Source organism: Amyelois transitella, chromosome 27 (genome assembly GCF_032362555.1).
Source record: "Amyelois transitella isolate CPQ chromosome 27, ilAmyTran1.1, whole genome shotgun sequence".
NCBI lineage: Eukaryota > Metazoa > Arthropoda > Insecta > Lepidoptera > Pyralidae > Amyelois > Amyelois transitella.
This window is the reverse complement of record NC_083530.1, coordinates 4213995-4235114: the sequence shown is the minus strand read 5'-3', so window position 1 is coordinate 4235114 and position 21120 is coordinate 4213995. Positions and strand designations below refer to the sequence as shown.

The 21120-nt window shown below is 36.3% G+C and overlaps 1 protein-coding gene and 1 long non-coding RNA gene across 3 annotated transcripts; both read left to right on the top strand.

The window, feature by feature from the left end:
* The first annotated feature begins 14099 nt into the window (after positions 1–14099).
* LOC132903526 (uncharacterized) lies at positions 14100–14763 on the top strand. Its single transcript, XR_009657442.1, has 3 exons — positions 14100–14227; positions 14469–14520; positions 14603–14763. It is a non-coding gene; the product is annotated as an uncharacterized LOC132903526 (long non-coding RNA).
* Positions 14764–17085: 2322 nt separating this feature from the next.
* LOC106130399 (gastrula zinc finger protein XlCGF46.1) lies at positions 17086–19217 on the top strand. 2 transcript variants are annotated; one of them, XM_013329234.2, is made up of 2 exons: positions 17086–17427; positions 17883–19217. In XM_013329234.2, the coding sequence occupies exons 1-2, from the start codon at positions 17221–17223 to the stop codon at positions 19143–19145; spliced, it is 1470 nt and encodes a 489-aa protein (XP_013184688.2). In that variant the 5' UTR covers positions 17086–17220; the 3' UTR covers positions 19146–19217. The 2 variants fall into 2 exon arrangements, with proteins under 2 accessions (XP_013184688.2, XP_060808000.1); XM_060952017.1 differs by having other exon boundaries at positions 17097–17162.
* Positions 19218–21120: the final 1903 nt, after the last annotated feature.

The window sequence follows — 21120 nt, the reverse complement described above, 5'->3', positions numbered from 1 at the left end:
TCGCCATAAAGAAAATATTGTTAAATTTACGGGTTTAACAATCTGAAGCGTTGTTGGTCTAATCATGTATTTATTTATTTAAACTTCATGAATGTAGTAAAATGTACAACAGGTTGACTTAATACCACGAGGTAATTCTCTGCCAGTCGTACCTTAGAACCAAACTGAGAAAGATATACGAGTGGTGCGATAACTGTACAAGATATAATAATCATGGGTATTTTAAAATAACCTATGGTTATTCTGCAAAGACTCCAAAAATTTCATAAACAACAGAATGCAATCGTAGTCCTGTATATCCAAAAAATGAATACGTTATTGCATTAAGTGATCTCGCCTCGTCTTTGTCTTAATAAATCAATCAAAAGTAGCAATCTGCATATTAAATACTGTTGTTTTAGAGCACCCATTAGTGTCATCGTAGCGTTCCGCAGATCAATAAAGTCTCAACATTTCTACGAATAGCATTTCCAATAAAATATTGTCCAACTCATTACACGTGCTTGCACGGTATTGGTCTCAAGGATATTTCTGTCACGTTTGAAATGACGTGTTTATTTTAAAGATATTTACTTTTTAGCACTGAAAATCTTTGAAATTATGGAAGACACTTGTTAGTTTTGATAGATAGACTTAAAATTTGGCACTGCTGCTCACATCTACGGCGCTCCGTACAATATGATTCTTTTTTTTGTTATTAATGTCAAGTCTATTGTTAATTGTACCAGATTTCATATTCAGTCTAGGCGAACAGACGTCAGCAATTTTTAAATCGGTCTTAATCATTCCATCTAAATGTAGGACTGAGTAATATAATTTAATCAGGTATAGGATTAAGGGCAATACTTTGATTGAGCTAATCGTTTTCCCCTTTATTCGTTACTAATACTGGTGTGCCCCCGACTATACCAAGCATTAACAATAACAACAGCATATAAAGTAACCCAAACTGTCCTCTATTACACCATTCCGTGAGAATACCTTAATCGATGTGCAGTTGACTGTACATGGTTACAGACTAGGAAATCGCACTTGTGTTTCACTAATTAATTGTGTAAATTCCTGATTTATCAAATTGATGACACTGTTTACTTATTAGCGGTGTAACCTTTCTTTGATGCATGCTACAAAAGGTCTCGCGACATAAACGATAATAAATAAATCATTTATTGACTAATTTGCAAAATAATTAAGATTCACAAATCATGACTAGCAATGGAATAATAAATTATCAACGAGTAATTAATCCTTTAAAGATTTCCGCTTTACGAAGAAAGAATAACTTCAGCTCGAAACAAAGCTCATCAACTTACTGGTGTTAGTTGATATACGATTTTAATGACAGAATTCACCCTTACAATGATTGTACAGGTAACATGTTATGATAACGTATAGTAAAGAAATTTTGGAAGCTCACGAGTGAAGCTTCGATCAAAAGCACAAAGTTTTTGAGAATGGTTTAAAAAATAGAAACCTAGTTAAGAACGTTCTTTTGAAGTAGATCTCGACAGCGCTTTGCTACCTATTTAATAATATAAAAACATAATTCAAAATTACATATCGTCCACCATTGAACAAGAATTACGTCATACAACTACACCTAGATATAAAAATGTTACGTACGATTATATTGCAGGTTTGTCTATTGCATAAATGATTGATACTGACAGATCAGACAAATAGTTGTCAGTAGATACAGGTGGAAAACAATATATTTGACACAATTTTTGGTAGTTTTAGTGCGGATAGACCTATAATTGCATACGATGCAACAGAGTGGTTATAATTAATCAGCTAGCTCTGTAATTGAACAACACGACTAGTTTTGGGCCACATCTTGATGGTATTGGATCAAATGCTTTTTTTATCCATAAATTCACCTTAACATAATGAAGCGTTTATCTCTATGGCACTGAGCTAGCTGTACTCCAAAGAGAGAACCCTCGTTCCGAATATGGCCACGAATATAAACGTCACGAACGCAGTGGGAAGGACTGTGAGATTGCGATCTCCATGACCCTGTTACTCGGATCAAGGTTATACATTAAGATGCAGGTTTTCCAATACCAAAATAAAAAAAACAAAAGAAGATAAGATTAGTCAAATTCATCAAACGACTTAATAGGGTATTTGAATAGAGACCAAAAAGATGTTAAAATAATAATAATCTCTGTACCTCACGTTAAGTGATGAGTCCATTGTTTTAGTTACCAAATATTTTTAGCAGCAAATTGGGACAAACTATCAAATATTGATTGACAATTTAAAAACAACCTTGAGCCCATATGCAAGGCTGTACCGGAGTCACCATAGAATAGGGTTACCAGTTGACATGATCTTTTAACCCTGTTCTTCACTACACATTTTATGTCACCCCAAATAATTAATCATTTTTCTTCTTTTGACCCTATTTTTTTTCCTTGTGGAGGAGTCTATTCTTATCTTGTTTCCCCTATGACCATAAACCTGGAGTGTGAAGGATTTCAGCCTTAATAAATTTACTCTTACTATAAACAGGCTGGCAACCTGTTACTATTTGAATCTCAATTCTGTCATTAAGCCAAACAGTTAAATGGCCTATCAGTTTTTAATACTGTTGGTTCTGTCTACCCCGCAAGATATAGGCGTGATTACATGTATAACAACTGATACATGCGATGAAAAAAGGGCCTTTAAAATAAAAGCAACAGTCGAAAATAGGAAAGTCCATTTTCTGAAACCTACTTCTTTTCTTTTTAACATTTCCAAGGAAAAGACGAATTGTAAAGTAAAAGTAATATTGAACCGACGCCACATGAAAATACAAATAGGACAGCAAAAAAGAAATAACAGATCTGCTAACGGCAGAAACGACTGCCATAAATTGTCACCTGGCTATGAAACCACAATTTTAGTTGTCAACTGGCAACCCTACACATGCAGCCATATCTGCTAATTTATCCGTCAAATGTATCATTCTCGCGTCACTGCGCTTGCGTCACCCATCTGCTTAGCTCATCGCACGACCAGTCCTGTGACATAATTTAAAGACACAGTACTCAACGGCCCACTTTTAATTTCTTAGACCTTCTAATACATGCTATGGGCATTTGTTGTGACATACACGACCATTTATTTAAATTCAAAGTCATCGTGGGTAATTTCGTAAAATTAACAAGAAGTATTAATTAATAAGAAATCGTAGACGCAACAAATGCAACCAAGTAACCATGAATTGGATTGGACTAATCAAATTTAAGATTCAATCATCGTCACGACAAAGCAGAAATTTCCTTTAAATAAAAAGAAAAACTCACCCACATAGTAACTTCTAGACTAGAAGACCAGTGACGCAGGACGATTGCCAAGAACTGAAATGCGTTGGGCACGTTTAATAGATGCTAGTGCGTAAATGTTCTGTTCAACAGACTGTATTTTTCCGGAGGGTGAATAAAAGGGGTAACACAGTTTTCTATTTCCATTCCCCTCGCCCTGTGACCTTATACTGAGATGAACTATGATCTAATTAATACTCCAGTATATTTTTGCCAAACACAAACCTTGAATACAAAAATCTATTCTATTTCCAAAGCAGATATACAAGGAGAGTGTGGAGGGAAAGGTCGGAGTGGGAAGACCTAGACGAACGTATCTTGATCAAATTAAGGACGTCCTGGTAAAGGGTCAGGTCAAAAGTACCCGAAACCGCCGAGCTTGTATGAAGAGAGTGTGGAGTTCACATACAAGTACCACAGAGATTACTACGCGTCGCGACGCCGCGCTTTGTGCTGCGTGCCCCCCACCACCGCGCGAGTTACACTGTGACGCGTATTAGGTGTGAAATTAATTAATATTGTATAAATTCATGTAAATTTTGTAAAATAAATCATTCTCATTACACATCTTTCTACTGGTATTTCATTTTGAGTAGTCCAAGCACACAACAATTGGTGACCCCGATTCAAAAAAAAAGAAAAATATTTTTGGCCGTCGATAAACAAGGACGTCGGAACATGGGCCAAATCCTGCATTGGGTGTCAGCGTGCGAAAATTCATAGACACGTAGTCAGTCCCTTGGGCGAGTTTTCACCGGCAAGAAGATTTGAACATATACATACAGACATCGTTGGACCTCTGCCGATCTCGCAAGGTTACCGCTATCTCGTGACGATAATCGATCGCAATACAAACTGGATGGAAGCTATACCGGTCAAAGAGATCACCGCCAATATTGTTGCTCAAGCTGTCTACGAAGGATGGATATCGAGATTTGGATGTCCCATAAGAATCACCACGGACCAAGGCCGACAGTTCGAGTCATCTTTATTCAATGCACTAATGAAGAAATGTGGTATAAGGCGCATAAGAACTACAGCTTATCATCCTCAAGCTAATGGAAAAGTGGAAAGATTCCATCGCACATTGAAGGCGGCATTGATGGCCAGAGACGCAATTTCAAAGTGGAAAGAAGATTTACCCACAGTTTTGCTTGGCTTACGCACTGCACTTCGTGATGACAACACTAGTCCTGCACTGATGACTTATGGTTCTACGCTACGAGTCCCGTTCGATTTCTTTGTACCTACGAAGTCAAAGAATGAAGACGCCGAATTCATCCGTCAGTTTACAGAGACAATGTCAACATTCACACCTGTACAGAGAAAAATCGCATCGAGCAAGAATCTCTTTGTATATAAGGAATTGTCAAATTGCAGTCATGTATTCGTTCGCAATGACACCGTAAGAAGCCCGTTAACAGCGCCATATGACGGCCCATACAAAGTGATTGAGCGACACAGCAAACATTTTAAGATTGAATTGCCTCTACGAGCATCCAACATATCCATAGATCGACTCAAACCGGCGCACATAATCAATCTAGACGACAACATAGCAGCGAACGCGCAACAGAGCCATCCCCACTCTTCGGAACCCGCACCCGCGGCAAACACAGGTCCGCGCGCGCCGTCGGTTCACACACCGAGTGCGCCAAAACCACGCATTGTCATGAACAAGCCAAGAACACAGGAGACATTAACTAATTCGAAGACATCAAGATATGGAAGAAAAATCAAACCTAGTGTACGCTTCGCTTGAAGGGGGATAATGTGGAGTTCACATACAAGTACCACAGAGATTACTACGCGTCGCGACGCCGCGCTTTGTGCTGCGTGCCCCCCACCACCGCGCGAGTTACACTGTGACGCGTATTAGGTGTGAAATTAATTAATATTGTATAAATTCATGTAAATTTTGTAAAATAAATCATTCTCATTACACATCTTTCTACTGGTATTTCATTTTGAGTAGTCCAAGCACACAACAAGAGTTATGAATGTGGACGAAGCGAAAGAAGTATGCAGAGATCGTGGCAAGTGGAAAGAGGTAGTCTCTGCCTACCCCTCCGGGAAAGAGGCGTGATTTTATGTATGTATGTATGTATGTACAAACCTTGAAATCAACAACAACCCATAAGAGGCAAATTGATAAAACACACAAATTTTATGACAATGAATGAGGAGGAGTGCCAGAGAGAGCCAAAGCCGGACAAAGAAATAGATTTTATCCAAAAACTAGCTTTGGATTGTAGTCATTGGCAAAGCCTAAATCCTCAACAAAAACCAGGATGATAGTCATATCATATAGTAATAGTAGACTGGATTAGGTACTATGATACTACGATTACTATCTTCATGTTCCTAAGCAACGTGAGACATATGGTTGTAAATCGATAAAAAAAAATGTTGACGTATATAGATGATGTTGTAGCGGGAGCGATGATTCGGGTCGACCGCCACCAATGGGAAATCTTTCGCCAGGCTAGGTGTTATGCCTGGGAAACCGCGGCTCCCACGATGTTGAGTCGGCGGTTGTATTTATGCTCCAATCCATGAAATCTTTGTAATCGCGATTCAGATTCTTCGCTACTATTGGCTGAACGCGTCAATTTCTTCGCGATGATTGACAGTTGTGTGATTGGTTGTTTGTGACGTGTGGCGTAGAGATGTCGCCACAATGTAATCATACATGCAGCTTCCTACAAAATTCCCATATGATTGTTGTAGTACGTAAACAGTTTTACGAGGGTTGTTGCGTCTCGTGAGTTGTAATAGAGCATATTCTCGACAAACCGTAAAGCGATTTCGATTTTATGGGTGCTATTAACGAGAGTAAATTACTGACGGTTAACATATTGTGTGTAGTACTATACTCCCTGTTACAAAGGGAGTGTCACTGTTACTAAAACTTGAATTAGACAGAAACCGCAATGTTTATACTTACCACTTTGGCCATTTAGCCGTCTTGTTTTCCGCTTTGCGAGAAGAGAAAAATTCTCTTCGTTCCTAAGAAAGTTAATGAAGACTTATAACAATAACGTATTATTCGTTGAAAATCATAATTTTCAATATAAGTATACTCTGAGACAAACTTTCCAAGAACCGAATTATGAATTACCTGTCGAAGAAAAAGCCTACGATATAAAATCCCAATGTCATAAATCCAGACAAATAACAGGTTAATTATTCGTGATGTTTGTTCATACATACATGACGCAACGTCTATATTCCTTGCGAGATAGACAGAGCCAACAGCCACTGTGTTTGTTCATCGTTAAGAGAAAATATTTTCTTCTTTTCTCGCATGTCAAAATTTCTTTACCTGAGATCAAATTTGTATTGAATCAATTTTGAGTAACTACAAACTGTCGCCTTAACAGATTCCTCCATTTAGACATCATACATGTACTTACATTTGTATTCCAGCACATATTTTACATACATAGTCTTCATTTTACTTTTGGTTGGGTCACAGAACTGATACACCATTGGCCATGCATAAGTTATTATTATGACTCGTGCAACCGCTAATTTGAACAACGTTACACAGAACGGAACATCAAAATTTACGTTTGTCTTATTGCTTATCATTCTCGAAGGCAAACCATACAAAAATATCTACAAACAGATTTACTTTCTAATTCTATTAAGGACCTACATTCGATTCGTTTACCCCCAAGAATTCTTCTTGTTTTTCGCTACTTCATCTCAAATTCAGGTGAGGGCATAGCCTTATGTACGTTACTTTGTTTTATGGTCGATTAATGCTTACTCAAATGCGTTCTGTCACTTGCCATCGGACATAAATATAGGGTCGCCGTGATTTTTCTCAATTACCTCAAAGCATAAACATTTTTTACAGCATGTTCTACTGGTAATATTTTAGGCGTTTACCAATTTCTGAGGTCCAGTTATATCAGAGGTTTGGTTCCCCTGATAAGCTGCGGAGGTCAGACAGTCGCTTTGTGTAAAAACTGGACTCACTTTTTCCAGGATCATAGGCAAAGGTGCACCCGGGCTCCTCTCCGGGAGAAATAAACTAACCGGGACTAACTGCGGGAGGAAGAAGGAGGAGCATTGTAAGACAAAATGGTTGACATAAGACTGAAAGCTAAAACACGTATTTTAAAGCACACAGTGGCGATATTTACGACTACAAACTACGCAAATCTTTAGAGTTAAATAGACACCGGATGCGTTAAAGTTTATGGCGTTTGTAGTCAAATTAATGTGGCCTTTGTGGTCGAATGCAAACTAATGAATTAACGCTGGACTTATTGGATTTATTTATATCCGACTCAAACTGGCACAGGTTCGAATACTACTCTAATATACTATTTTGTTTTCCAACTGGTCTTCTTGCGCATCGTAAGGAAACTTGCACATTCAGGAAAATGGATGTGTAAATAAATATGAACCAAAGCATAAGCAAGCTTGCGGAAGTCAATACGGGAATCGCTTCGTGTAAGAAACCAGACTCAACCACTCCAAGACGGCGGCTCCACTACAGAGAAGTGAGGGCGCTACCAGGACCAAAGCTAGGAGGATGATGACCAATCAATCCAGTAACTCAATACAGTAAACGTAGAAAACCGCCGTGTCAAGCACTAAATCCCGTGCCGTTTATTCAAACCGCATAAAGCCCCGATAAACAAACCAGTAATCCTCACCCCGAGACAATGTGTGCCCTGGTTGTAGGGTTGTCAACTAACGAGTATAGAAGAAATAAATTTGAAACTGGTATGTTCTGAATTGAAAAAAAGTATCTTAATTCAACATTGTCAGTTTAGTAGCGTTTTAACTTGTCTTAAACAGTACTTGTACCGCGAAACTGCTTACCATAAAGTGGTATTGGGCTGTTTATCTATACAACTTAAAATTCATTCATTCATACTTGACGGCCTCTGTGGCGCAGCGGTAGTACGCTTGTCTGTGACACCGGAGATCCCGGGTTCGAATCCCGGCCAGGGCATGATGAGAAGAAAACTTTTTCAGATTGGCCTGGGTCTTGGATGTTTATCTATATAAGTATTTATTATAAAATATAGTATCGTTGAGTAAGTATCTCGTAACACAAGTGTCGAACTTACTTCAAGGCTAACTCAATCAGTGTAATTTGTCCCGTATATAATATACACTTAAGAGAATAAAAACTCAAAACTGTGGTATACTTGATAACCAACACAGGTTTCTTATCCATCTAAAAATTTATTACTGAGTGAAACCTTGTAATACACGTTACTTAAACCCTTAACTCACAACCCTAATCCCGCCATACTGCGCGAGTGTCCGATTTCATTCATCGCCATAGTGCGGCGCGCACACAATACTGCGTCCTGTCCTGTCTCGCCGCCGTAAAGCTGAAAGGTCAAATGCGGTGAACCTCGTGTTGTAATGAACCTAGACGTATTAATTACTAGAGGTCGCTCGCGTAGAACGAAAAATTCAGGAAGTACTCTCTGAGTGCACCCATAGACCACATAAGGAATACACACGTCAAATTTCACTAAGACCAGAGATTTGGGTTGGTTGATACATCAGTCCTTCCTGACTTCCTGCATCTCAGAGTGATCACAGCTAATGATCACGTTATAGTATTGCTATTCTATCTGTCTATCTATCAGATTCTATCTGTAAGAGATTAAGACGTGACATACGTAGGCATGTTATATTTATACGAAAGGAGCAGTTTTTTGACAGGTCGTGGCTTGAGTCGTCACCAAATGATATTATTAGCAGGTTACTAATGAAAATTAAATGTACTTGTGATTGCCTGGAAGAGGCACATTAAAAAGACATCCTAACATAAGTTATTTTTGCTATGATATCTATCTATGCGAGCCAATAGACTTAAAATTAAGGCTTCCAAAAATAGAACAGAGTGGGGAGAAAAATTTTGGAAATCGACTCCATAGAAAAAATGCAGAAGTAATTTGTACAGTGTACTATACTAACTTTAGCCCGCGGCTCCGCCCGTGTGAAATGAACCCTACGTCCTACTCCGCCCTCCACACTTTTATGCAAAATCTCATGGAGATAACTTTAGAGGCTTTGACGAGAAAAACGGCCAACAAACACACTTTCGCATTCATAATATTACTATGGATAGATTACATAGTGTTCAATTTCTGTGTTCTCTAATCTTATGCCTTGTAATCCATACCTGATATATAAAACAAAAGGTAGATCTCTGTGGAGTCGAGAGACTCCTAACCACTGCCCTTCACGGTTCTACACACGCACTGTATCTATTATATATTGTAATATAGAAAACTCGTGCCATGTAGATTCCGCCACTTTAGAATATAGGACTATCTAGAATTCCCGCAGGAATCCCGTTTTGTGATAAAAAAAATATATAAAAGACGCCTTAACAAAAATTATTCAGCCTGATGAGTATGATATGATGATGTATAAAAATCGAAGATTGATGCAGCACCACGATGGTTCAGCAAACTATACGAAATTACACTTTAATAAAGATCGTTTAGTTTAGCCATGCAAACGAAGTTGTTGACATCAGCTAGTATTAAATCGTTGCAACAATTTACGTATTTTATATATTCGCTGTACAGAATTACCACTTGTACATGACAATGTATATAAATATACTTCTGTACTTAACTTACTGTAGTAGTTAGTAAGTAACACATATCTTGTGCGCACGCGCATCTAACAGCGAGGAAGTGAAACCGGCCAATTAGATATACAAGCAAGAGGCGTTACGCAAGGAATCATTGTGTAGGTATGAATGGATACTGTAACTTACATGGTTGTTCCAATCTGGGTTAGGTTTCCCTGTTTAAAAGTCACAGAGGTCAGACGGAAGTAGGTCAGTGTTTTTACTCTATCCGATTTATTTTAAGGGTGGACCGTGTGGTTCCCGGCACTTTAATAGAATAGGACCACTCTATTTATCATCCGGGGTTGTCGTTAAAGGCGACTTAGGGAATAGCTAATAAACTTGGGATTCTTCTTGTACGCGACATTATTTGAATTTCAATTCCATCACTAAGCCATACAGCTGAACTTGGCCTTTCAGTCTTTTCAAAACTGTTGGCTCTGTCTACCCCGCACGGGATACAGACGTGACTGTATGTATGTTAAAGGTGGACCAAAGGCTCTTTTCCAGGGAGGACACATACATGTAAGTACGTATAACACACCTCTTCCCGGAGTAGGCATTGACTTCATCATTCAACTGGCCATGATCCCTACAAACTAACTTTGCCTCATACATACATACATAAAATCACGCCTGTTTCCCGGAGGAGTAGGCAGAGACTACCTCTTTCCACTTGCCACGATCTCTGCATATTTCCTTTGCTTCATCCACATTCATAACTCTCTTCATGCAAGCTCATGCATGCGCGGTTTCGGGTACTTTTGACCTTTTACTTTTGGTTGGTTTTGAGAATTCATGACCTGAATTCACCAGGTCATCCCTGATTTGATCAAGGTATGTTTGTCGTAAGAGGACACAACTAGAACCAAAGCCAGGAGAATGAGGAATACGAACACACATACATAATATCTCGCCTCTTTCCCAGATGATATGTAAATAGAAATCTTGCCACTTCCTTACGATTTTTACGTCAAGTTCAGTATGTAAGTGAGTACTTACATACTGAACTTGACTTCTTTTCAACCTTAGGGAATCGGAAACTTCCTGATACATAAATGACACATTAAGGTATTCAAATTGGTACCAATAAATAATTTTTACAAAATTGATTTCCCAACTCTATCATTCAAGATACCTACTGTGAAATTGGTTCAATAGTTATCACATGAAAGATGGATGAAAAAATGCACAAACAGACTTTCACATTTATAATATTAGAAACAATTTGCCAGTCTTGACTCGACAAAACCAGCTTTTATTTTTTTTTAAAAGATGGGTGCTGAATTTTTTGTATTGTACATACTTTTTTACACACAAATGAATCACATTGAGAATTTGCTCACATTTCTGATAAGATAGCATGGGTTGGGTTTACTCAATTTTAATAATTATTTGCAATACTCTGTTTACAGACTGATATGGCTAAACTATGATTCACATACCTATAAAAAATTATAACATTAGTGGCTACCACAATAATTACATATTTCATGTTTAGAGTTCCGGCACAAATTGAAGTGGTTCCCAATCCGCCTTATATACGTAATGTTCATACACTAACTCTCTTCTTTGATGTCCTTTTTAATCCTTCACTTCCCTACTATCTTTATGAAAAAACAGATAGTAGTTTACATTCTCATCTATACTAATACTAATATTATATATTGCTGAAGAGTTTGTTTGTTTGAACATGCTAATCTCAGGAAAAACTGGTTTAAATTAAAAAAATATTTTTTGTGTTGAATAGACCATTTATCGAGGAAGGCTTTAGGCTATATAACATCACGCTGCAACTATTAGAAGAGAAGAAATAATGGAAAATGCGAAAAACAAACAGGGAAAATTATTCATCCTTGAAGGTTTCGATGATATCCAAAATAACTATTCCACACGGACGAAGTCGCCAGCACAGCTAGTTACAATTTAAAATTGCATATCTCCTTACTCATGTTGGAATTATGACTTATCTTTTGGTGTTAGTTCTGTTCAGCTTTGGAACAACTCCCCCAAGAAAGATCAGCTCGTAGCCTTGGTTCTTATAATAAACAAGTCAAAAAGACTGTATTCTGATACACCTTATACTTTACCATATTGCAGTTGCTTGTACATAAGTAATTACATTTATGCATGTTAATGAATATATATTTTAGGGGTGTTTATTTTTGGTAATTAATGTTTATATCTAGCGCATCCTCAATGCATTGCTTTTTTGATTTGGGAAATCCTAATTTTAATTTGGTTGGCTGGAAGAAATTCCAAATGGAATAAGTCCTTCATTTTACATATTTTCTAATTCCAGGAACTACGTTGTATCATGTTTTTTTTTTGTGCAAGAAAAAATTTACAGTTATACATAGTAGGGTGTCCCTTTAATTAAAATGTCTAGAATTTTCCGTTACTTCAAGAGTAATGAAAAGACTGAAAGGACATGTTAAGCACAATTGAGACACAAATTGTGACAGGTTTGCCCATCTCCTAAAAGAACCAACTGAAATTTATTATTCTTTTCCTTGATTGATTTAAAATCTGCATGAGAAGAGAAGCAGATGGTACTTATAGATGGTGGTAATAGAGATACATCTTTAGTCTTTGTTTTGTGTGGTTCCAGGCACTATGGTCTAGGACCACTCCATATCTTTCCAATGGATGTTGAATTAGGCGACTAAGGTTAAGGCTAATAAACTTGAGTTTCATCTTGATGATGATGGGCTAGAAACTTTTTTTTATTGAGAACGCATGTCTGTCTATTCTTCTGCCTACGCGAATGTCTTATAAGATAAAATCTCGACGGAAATACATGCACAGAATTTAAACCGACCCCAGACACGAATCAATACGAGACAAATATTTCGTAATAGGTCACAACAAAAACAATAATACACGACATACTTTCCATAAGGATAGGGAGTGAACTTTATCTACCATCAAAGGCAATCCGTCTCCTTTCAACACGCTTCAATTTGCAATCACAGACAAGGACAAAAAATTGCCAAAACTTTACACGAAGTACCTATTTACAAGCAACTTGAAACTATTGAAAAGTGACAATTACCAATGAAACTGTAATAAACATATGTTTTCTTACCGTAATCAGGAATACATAAATCCAAAATAGATGTCAGGGTGAAAATATGAGTGAAAACAAGACACAAAACACTGTCAAACACTTTCCAAAAAAAACGTGCAGTTATATTGTGAGCACTTCAAAAATCACAATATGGAAATTATTGATCACTACACAAAACACTGCACTTGCACTAATGTCTTTATTTACTCTAACTATCACATGAAATTACACAAATTCGCAAAGACGTCTTTCAGCCTCCAACAAACTTCGGCCATTTTGCTTGATGTCAAAGAAGAAAGAGATGTTTGTAAATGTTTAGCCAATCAGCATCGAATGAGAGACCATAAAGCAAGGATAGACATTATAGACTAAAGTTTGAATAAAGTACAATTTCTGTGAACGTCAATCAACGTCCATACGTCAGACAGTCATATCGAAAAGTTGTATTGTTGTTGTAATCAGTATAAGGGGCACAGACGTATTTCGATATATGAACGTCTGTATCGTCACCTTAGACTGAAGAAGGTGGGATAGATCTGTGTTCACACATACCCTTTGCACACATCACAGCATTCCAACTTTCATCACAGACGTAAAAATATGAAACTCTTTATTTCACATGAGAGAAACTAAGTGGTCATTTGAGGTTTTTTCAATCTCAAATTTTTGTCCCGTATATTTTAATACCTACCCCTTAATTTTAAAAAGCTGGCCCCTTGTATTGCTCCGCTTCGCCTCCACCCGCCTCAAACTCAAATTCCAGTTTTTCTCGTACGAACTTTCAGAAAACAAGCCTATGTTGTTCCTTCTAAAAGTCTATTCTATTTCTATCTTTGAGCAAAATTTAGTTAAAATTATTTCTTTAGTTTTTGAGTTCATTTGTTACAAACAAAATACAAAAACACACTTTTTAATATTAGTGGAAGAAAATCTAAATTCTACCTATTTGAATTGAATCCTGATAAGGGTATCTACATTATTTTTATTAGAAGCATAGAATCCATACAATCTTTGACGAGGGAAAATTTAAAACAATAATGGACATGAACAACAAATTGACACAGAACTCGAATCATCAGTGCATTTCTCTAAAATTTTAGAATTCATAAGTTTCGTAAATTTTAACAGACTACATTAACTATTGAAAATACTGAGATCAAAATAAGATAATAAATGGGATTAAAAATTATAGCTTATTGTTTGATATTTCTTATAGCTGTAAGTATTATAAATTATATAATTTTAATTTGCACCATCAAGATTTGATGTGTAATTTGATAATTTAATTAGGTATGAGGTAAATATAGGCCCTGGCAACTGGCGATACATGACTGTAGAGCATCCGAACTAAAATTATAAATGCGAGTATAAGTTTTTGTTTTTTGTCTCTTTGTGTGTTCTTCAATAAAATATTGTTTGATACATTTTCTCCTAATATTCAACAATTGTTTTTTTTTAGTTATGTGTTGAAGAAGTGAAAGGAATGAGAATAACGAACGATACAATGTCTTGTTAGTACATATCCTTATTTTTAACATAGTTTTTAAAAGTATAAAACAAAATCACACAGAATGAACAGCATTTTTTTTACAGCAATGATGGACGGATTTTCTATTGATATTTATCGTGTGATATCAGAAGCTACTCATTTAGTAACAAAATTTTTGAGCAAAGTTGCTGAAAATAAGAGAATTGTAGGTATTGAAGATGAATGGAACATACCAAATAAAATTAAAAACATTGTTGATTGAAAGATAAAGGCTAAAACTGTGTGGATTACTATTTAAACCACTGGGCTCAACAAAGTGTTTTATTTATTTATAATTTTGCTTTTATCCGCAGCTTCGTCCACGTGAATTTTGCACCACCAACAACATGTTACCATACAGGTTTTTCGCAAATCTCACGGGAACTATAATTGTTACCGGGATGAAAAGAACCATATGTCCTTGTCAAGACTTTTAAATATATAATATGCGAACTTTACAATGTACTACAAAAAATAAAGGTTTTTAATAGACCTACAAAAAAGTTCGTAATACCATATACATATCTTACTTCTATACTATAAGGTATTTAATATATAAATTAAAAGGTGCATTTTGAGCATTACTCGAGGATAATCCTTATGATTAAAAGTCATTTCATCATCAAGATAATTTAACGGAATTTTGCCCCTTACAGTACATTAATTGGATTTATGCATTCTGAATTATTTTGAATAGGTACATAATGTTGACCGCGCCTAGTGCGGCGGCGTCATTTGTTTGAATGCATTGATTGCGAACAGTGCGCGTGGAGGTTCAAATCTTACTTGGGCTATGTACCAACGATTTTTTTCTGAGTTATTTACATTAGTTTTAATGTTAACAGATGAACTAACGGTAATTTTTGATAGGGGATATTTTTGATTTGTAAAAATATATTATTTATAGGTAAAAATTAAATTTAATTAATAAAGGAATTAGTGATAAAATTATTACTTAGTAGTTCCATCATAGAACAGTTAATGGTACTAGTGTTAAGTCAACATTGACACTAGTTCCATTGTGAATGGTCCTAGCGATAAAAAATATTATCAGTAGTTCTATCATGGAACTGTACCACGGTACTAGTCAACGAATGAAAAAAAAACTTATATTCTCACGAGTAGGTACGTAACGGTATATTCTATCTTGGCCAAATTTTATAAAAATCGGTCCCATAGTTTTTTTAATTTATTCGTGAGAAACAAAAAATAAAACTTTTTCTCTTCATAATATGGATATATATACTACGATTCAGGTAGTGATGGTAATAATAAAACAGTGTAAAGGCCACGTAAAACCCAGTAGGTACGCTATACTTTGCAGTTCTGTACCCTACACTCGAACCTGAACGAACTTTTTGCAACTAGCAACCCTAAAGTAAAAAAAAAAACAATGGCTGCCAGCTAGGGATGTGACATTGCTGATAAAAAATCGATTTTTATATAATCGATTTATTTTTTAAGTATGAAAAATCGATTAACAAATAATCGATTTTTCTTAAGAAAATAATCGATTTTATTATATTGATAGATTTTTCCAAATTTTTCAATTTATGTCAAAATAAACGTCATATACATTATATCAATAGATTTATTCATTAAAAATAAACAACAGAATCAGTAAGTTCTTATACAGGGTGACATTTAATTCAACTGCATAAATTTAACTGTTAAGTGTACTCATCTTAAGGATATTTAAAAACGTAAAAAGAAAAAAATATCGGTTCATATTTTAGAAAGTACGAAAAAAAATAAAAGTATCAAAATCCACGATCCTAAATACGTAATATCACCCCGGCCGGCGGAAAAGCGACGCGTAAGATTCAGAGGTCAACGACACAATGCATTCAGCTGAGCGAAGTCGACAACTCTGTACTTTACTTGATCTTGATACTAGAAAAATAATTTATTTTTCAGACATTTATTTACATGTTTAGTTTTAAATTATTTTTGTAGAATTGGTCTTAATAAAGTGTGTGACGTAGTTTTTGAGGGTTTTTTAAATGTGAAAATGATGAAGTTTAATTTAAATAAAAATAGGCTCAAACGGCTCAGAAGCATGGGTATAGTCTATGTTTAAAAGGATGCAGTTGTTTTAAATGTCACCCTGTATAATCAACACAAATTAAAGTTTTTAACAATCAAGTTTGAAAAATGAAGTTTCAGCAACGAATAATGAATAAAATATCAACCGAATGTCGGTAAAATACTGTTCATCGACTAATTCCATCTAGAGAATGTTTGATTAAATTAATCATCTAAACTGTTTTAAGAGCACAGAAAGAATGCACAGATGGCGTTAATGTAATATTATGGAGCTATGATAGTATTCTTTGGCAGTTCGCGTTCCGGGCTCAAAGCCAGAAGACAAAAACATAATTTCGGAGTGCATTTATTGGATGAATATAAAAATCGATTTTTAATCGATTATTAATTTTTAAAAAAATCAAGTATAAAAATCGATTTTTACTTTAAAAAAATCGATTTTTAATCGATTTTTTCCATAATCGATTTTTTTTTCACATTCCTACTGCCAGCGCATCTTTTCTTGAGGTGAGGTGCTGTTGTTGAACGAAAAGCAAAGTTTATGAACCGAAAATCTAAATCGCGCGGTTTATTTTGACGGTATTTATTTTATTGTAGTTTTTTTAAAGTTGCTGAATAGGTATTTCAATTCGTAAAAATGTTTGAAGGAGTGGATTTCGATACGAATGTTCTTATTTATAATGTTGTTAGTAGAAATCAGTACAGCCATTGTAGGTTATGTTTAAAAGAGATTGAAAATGAAACCCAGTTTCTTAAATTCCATGAACCCATTACTGTAAATAAATCAAACCGAATCGTCAATTCTTTTTCTGAAGTTTTAAATGCGGTTCTTGGAGACGATAAGGTAAATAATTTATATTTAAGTGTTAATTGGCTTTATTTCATCATCAAGATCTTCTGCCTTATATATAAATTTTAGTTTATTCCAATGTCTAAGCTATACATATTACTGAAAAGTTTCATGAAAACCTGTTATCCTTACAAACTTTCGTATCCATATTAGTTGCCTTGCGTTGGTATTTCGGGATGAAAAGTGTCCTATTTTTCCAGGTTCTACTTGTATACTAAATTTCATCCAAATTTGTCTGAAAGATTGTGAGTAAAAGTGTAACATTAGTATGATGTTTCCTTAATATTTTAAATCATTCATACGGAGGATATCTCACATAGAGAGATGAACATTTTAAATAATGATAATGTTTCATTAACAAGTAAATAATATTTAACTAACAAAAATATATAGGTGTCCCTCTTGTCATCTGAATTTTTTTATAACATCATGTTATATATTATTTTCAGATAACAGATGAGCCAGTTCCTGGCATAGATGCAGTCTGCATGGTCTGTGCCGAAAAATGTTTCGAAGCTTTCAATTTTCTTCAACAGTGTAAAACCTCTGCATTAATTTTAGACAGAATATTTACTAATCTTCTGGATACACTCAACACAGAGGTTGATAGGGACAGTTCAATCTATATCTGTGTCAAAGAACCAGATTTGGAATGTGCTCTATTTCGAAAAGAGAATGATACTGCTGCAAAACCTAGAAACTCATTTCAAAAGTTTCACTGCCTGGAATGTGATGAGATAATGGACAGTGTGGCTGCCCTGAAAGAACACAATATGAATTATCATGGAATTGTAACATGTGAAATATGTTACAAAACATTTGTAGATGAAAATGAATTACAAAATCATGTAGACGCTAAACACATTTACCAATGCCCCGATTGTTTATGCATCAAAAGTAATGCCAAGAGTTTAAAAGATCACCAAGAGAAAGCTCACAGCAACTTCATTTGCAAAGATTGTGGTAAATCCTTTCAGCGTCTGGAGAAGTTAAATGCACATGAGAGAAAACATGCTAATAAAAAAGAATGCCCTAAGTGTGGGAAATATTATTCTACAAAGGAATTCTATGAAAAGCATGTAAAGTTGTGTCTAGAAGACAAATTAGATCCACATCCCATTAGAAGTAAGATTGTAAAAACACACTTTTGTGAATTATGTGGAAAGGGATATAGTACTCTAGGTGGCTTAAGAGTTCATATGAGGTTTGTTCATGAGAATGCTAAGCCACACATCTGTCCACAATGTGGGAAACAATTCACAGCACCAAGCTATTTAAAAATCCACATGGTCACTCACACTGGCGAAAAGAATTTCAAATGTGATATCTGTAACAATAAATTTGTATCCAAAGAGGCACTTTTGTATCACACACGAAGGCATACAGGGGAAAAGCCATACTCTTGTCACATATGTAATGAGACATTTGTGAATGCTTCAAGTAGGGCTGAACATGTGAAATATAAGCACATTGGACCTACTTTACAGTGTGAGATATGTTCACGTAAATTTGTTACGGCCAACTTTTTGAGGCAACATGTTAGTAGGCATCACGACCCTGCAAGCAAGCTATATATTGGCAGGAGTAATGTTCCCCCTAACATGCCTGGAGAACAGAATATAAGAGTAGTACATACATACATACATAAACTCACGCCTCTTTCCCCGAGGGGTAGGCAGAGACTACCTCTTTCCACTTGCCACGATCCCTGATACTTCCTTTGCTTCATCCACATTCATAACTCTCTTCATGCAAGCTCGGCGGTTTCGGGCACTTTTGACCTGACCCTTCACCAGGACGTCCTTAATTTGATCAAGATATGTTCGTCTAGGTCTTCCCACCCCGACCTTTCCCTCCACACTCTCCTTGTATATCTGCTTAGTCAACCTGTTTTCATTCATCCTCTCCACATGACCGAACCATCTCAACATACCCTTTTCTATTCCTGTAACTACATCTTCTTTCACATCACAACATTCCCTTATCACGCTGTTCCTTATCCGGTCACTCAATTTCACACCCAACATACTCCTTAACGCTCTCATTTCCACTGCATTTATTCTGCTTTCGTGCTTCTTTTGCCATACCCAACTTTCACTCCCATACATTAATGTCGGGACCAACACGCCCCTGTGCACAGCCAGTCGAGCCTTTTTGGATAGTTTCTGACTGCTCATAAAGGCATGCAAAGCTCCATTCACCATGTTCCCCGTGTTCACTCTCCTTTCAATATCACTATCACACTTGCCATCTGATGTAAACTTTGATCCTAGATATACAAACTCTTTCACTTGCTCAACTTTTTCTCCTCCAATCAAAATATTACATGCTGTCATTTCTTTCTCCATTTCAAAAACCAGTGTTTTAGTTTTACTTACGTTCACTTTCATTCCTTTCTCTTTTAAAGCTTCATGCATACAGTTTACCATCTCCTGTAACTCCTCCGCTGATGACGCCAGTATAACCTGATCGTCGGCATAGAGCAGACATTTGACGAGTAATTCAGTCATCCTTAATCCACTTTCAGACTCTTTCAAATCTGTCAAACAACTATCCATAAATAGGTTGAACAGCCACGGTGACGCAACACATCCCTGCCTAACACCTTTCTCAATCTTAAACCACTCAGTGTGCGCTCCGTTTATCCTGACACAAGCACTCGAATCCTCATATAAGGATTTCAGTGCTCGTATCAAGAGACTGCTCACCCCATGCATAGAAAGTGCTGACCACAATTCATTCCTCTCAACTCTGTCATAGGCCTTTTCTAAATCCACGAATGTGCAATAGACTTTTTGACTCTTGGCCAAAAACTTTTTGGCTATGCACCGCAAAGAAAAGACCTGATCAGTACATCCCATTCCCTTTCGAAATCCCGCTTGAGCATCCCATATTTTGTCATCAGTTTCATTCCTGACTCTATTAATCAATACCTTAGCATACAATTTGCCGACGACGCTAAGCAGGCTTATACCACGATAATTTTTGCAGTCCAGTTGTGACCCTTTTCCTTTGTAAAGTGGCACAATAACAGCCTTACACCAATCTTTTGGTACTCGGCCGCTTCTCCAACACAAATTGAAAAGGCAGTACAACTGTCTAGCTACGACGCCTTTTCCTGCTTTAAGCATCTCGACCGACACTCTATCATACCCGGCAGCCTTTCCCGCTTTCATACTCTTAAGTGCTTCCACAATTTCAAACATTTCAATTTCGCCTTCCATCTCATTCTCTTTTTCTTCGCTATAGCAGAACTCTTTCTTATTTTCTTCCTTTTTTTCAAATAAACTCTCAAAATAGTCCTTCCATATCTTTAGCACACATTCTTTTCCTTTCACAACGCTACCATCCTGGCATCTGATCCTAGTCAGCTCTCTGGTTATAGTTTTTCCTCGGGCTGACCTTACGGATTTCCAGAATACTTTCAGATTTGACTGAAAGTCTTCTGATAGCCTTTTATCAAAATCCTCTTTATACTCTTCTTTCTTTCTAATCACAGCTTTCTTAACCAAATCTTTCATTTTTTTATATTCCTTACGAGCTTCATTCACATCCTCATCTATAACCTCTTGCATTCTTAAGTTAGCTTTTGCTGCTAACAAATCCAGCCATGCTTTCTTCTTTAATCGCACAAGTTCTTGCACATCTTTACTCATCCACGCATTTTTGTGATTTTTCCCTTTCCTT

What these genes read in the sequence shown, in the direction of transcription:
- LOC106130399 (XM_013329234.2), top strand. Translation starts at nt 17,221, where the DNA reads ATGTTTGAAGGAGTGGATTTCGATACGAATGTTCTTATTTATAATGTT. An exon ending in CGGTTCTTGGAGACGATAAG is followed by an intron (nt 17,428 to 17,882) that starts GTAAATAATTTA and finishes TATTATTTTCAG; the next exon opens with ATAACAGATGAGCCAGTTCC.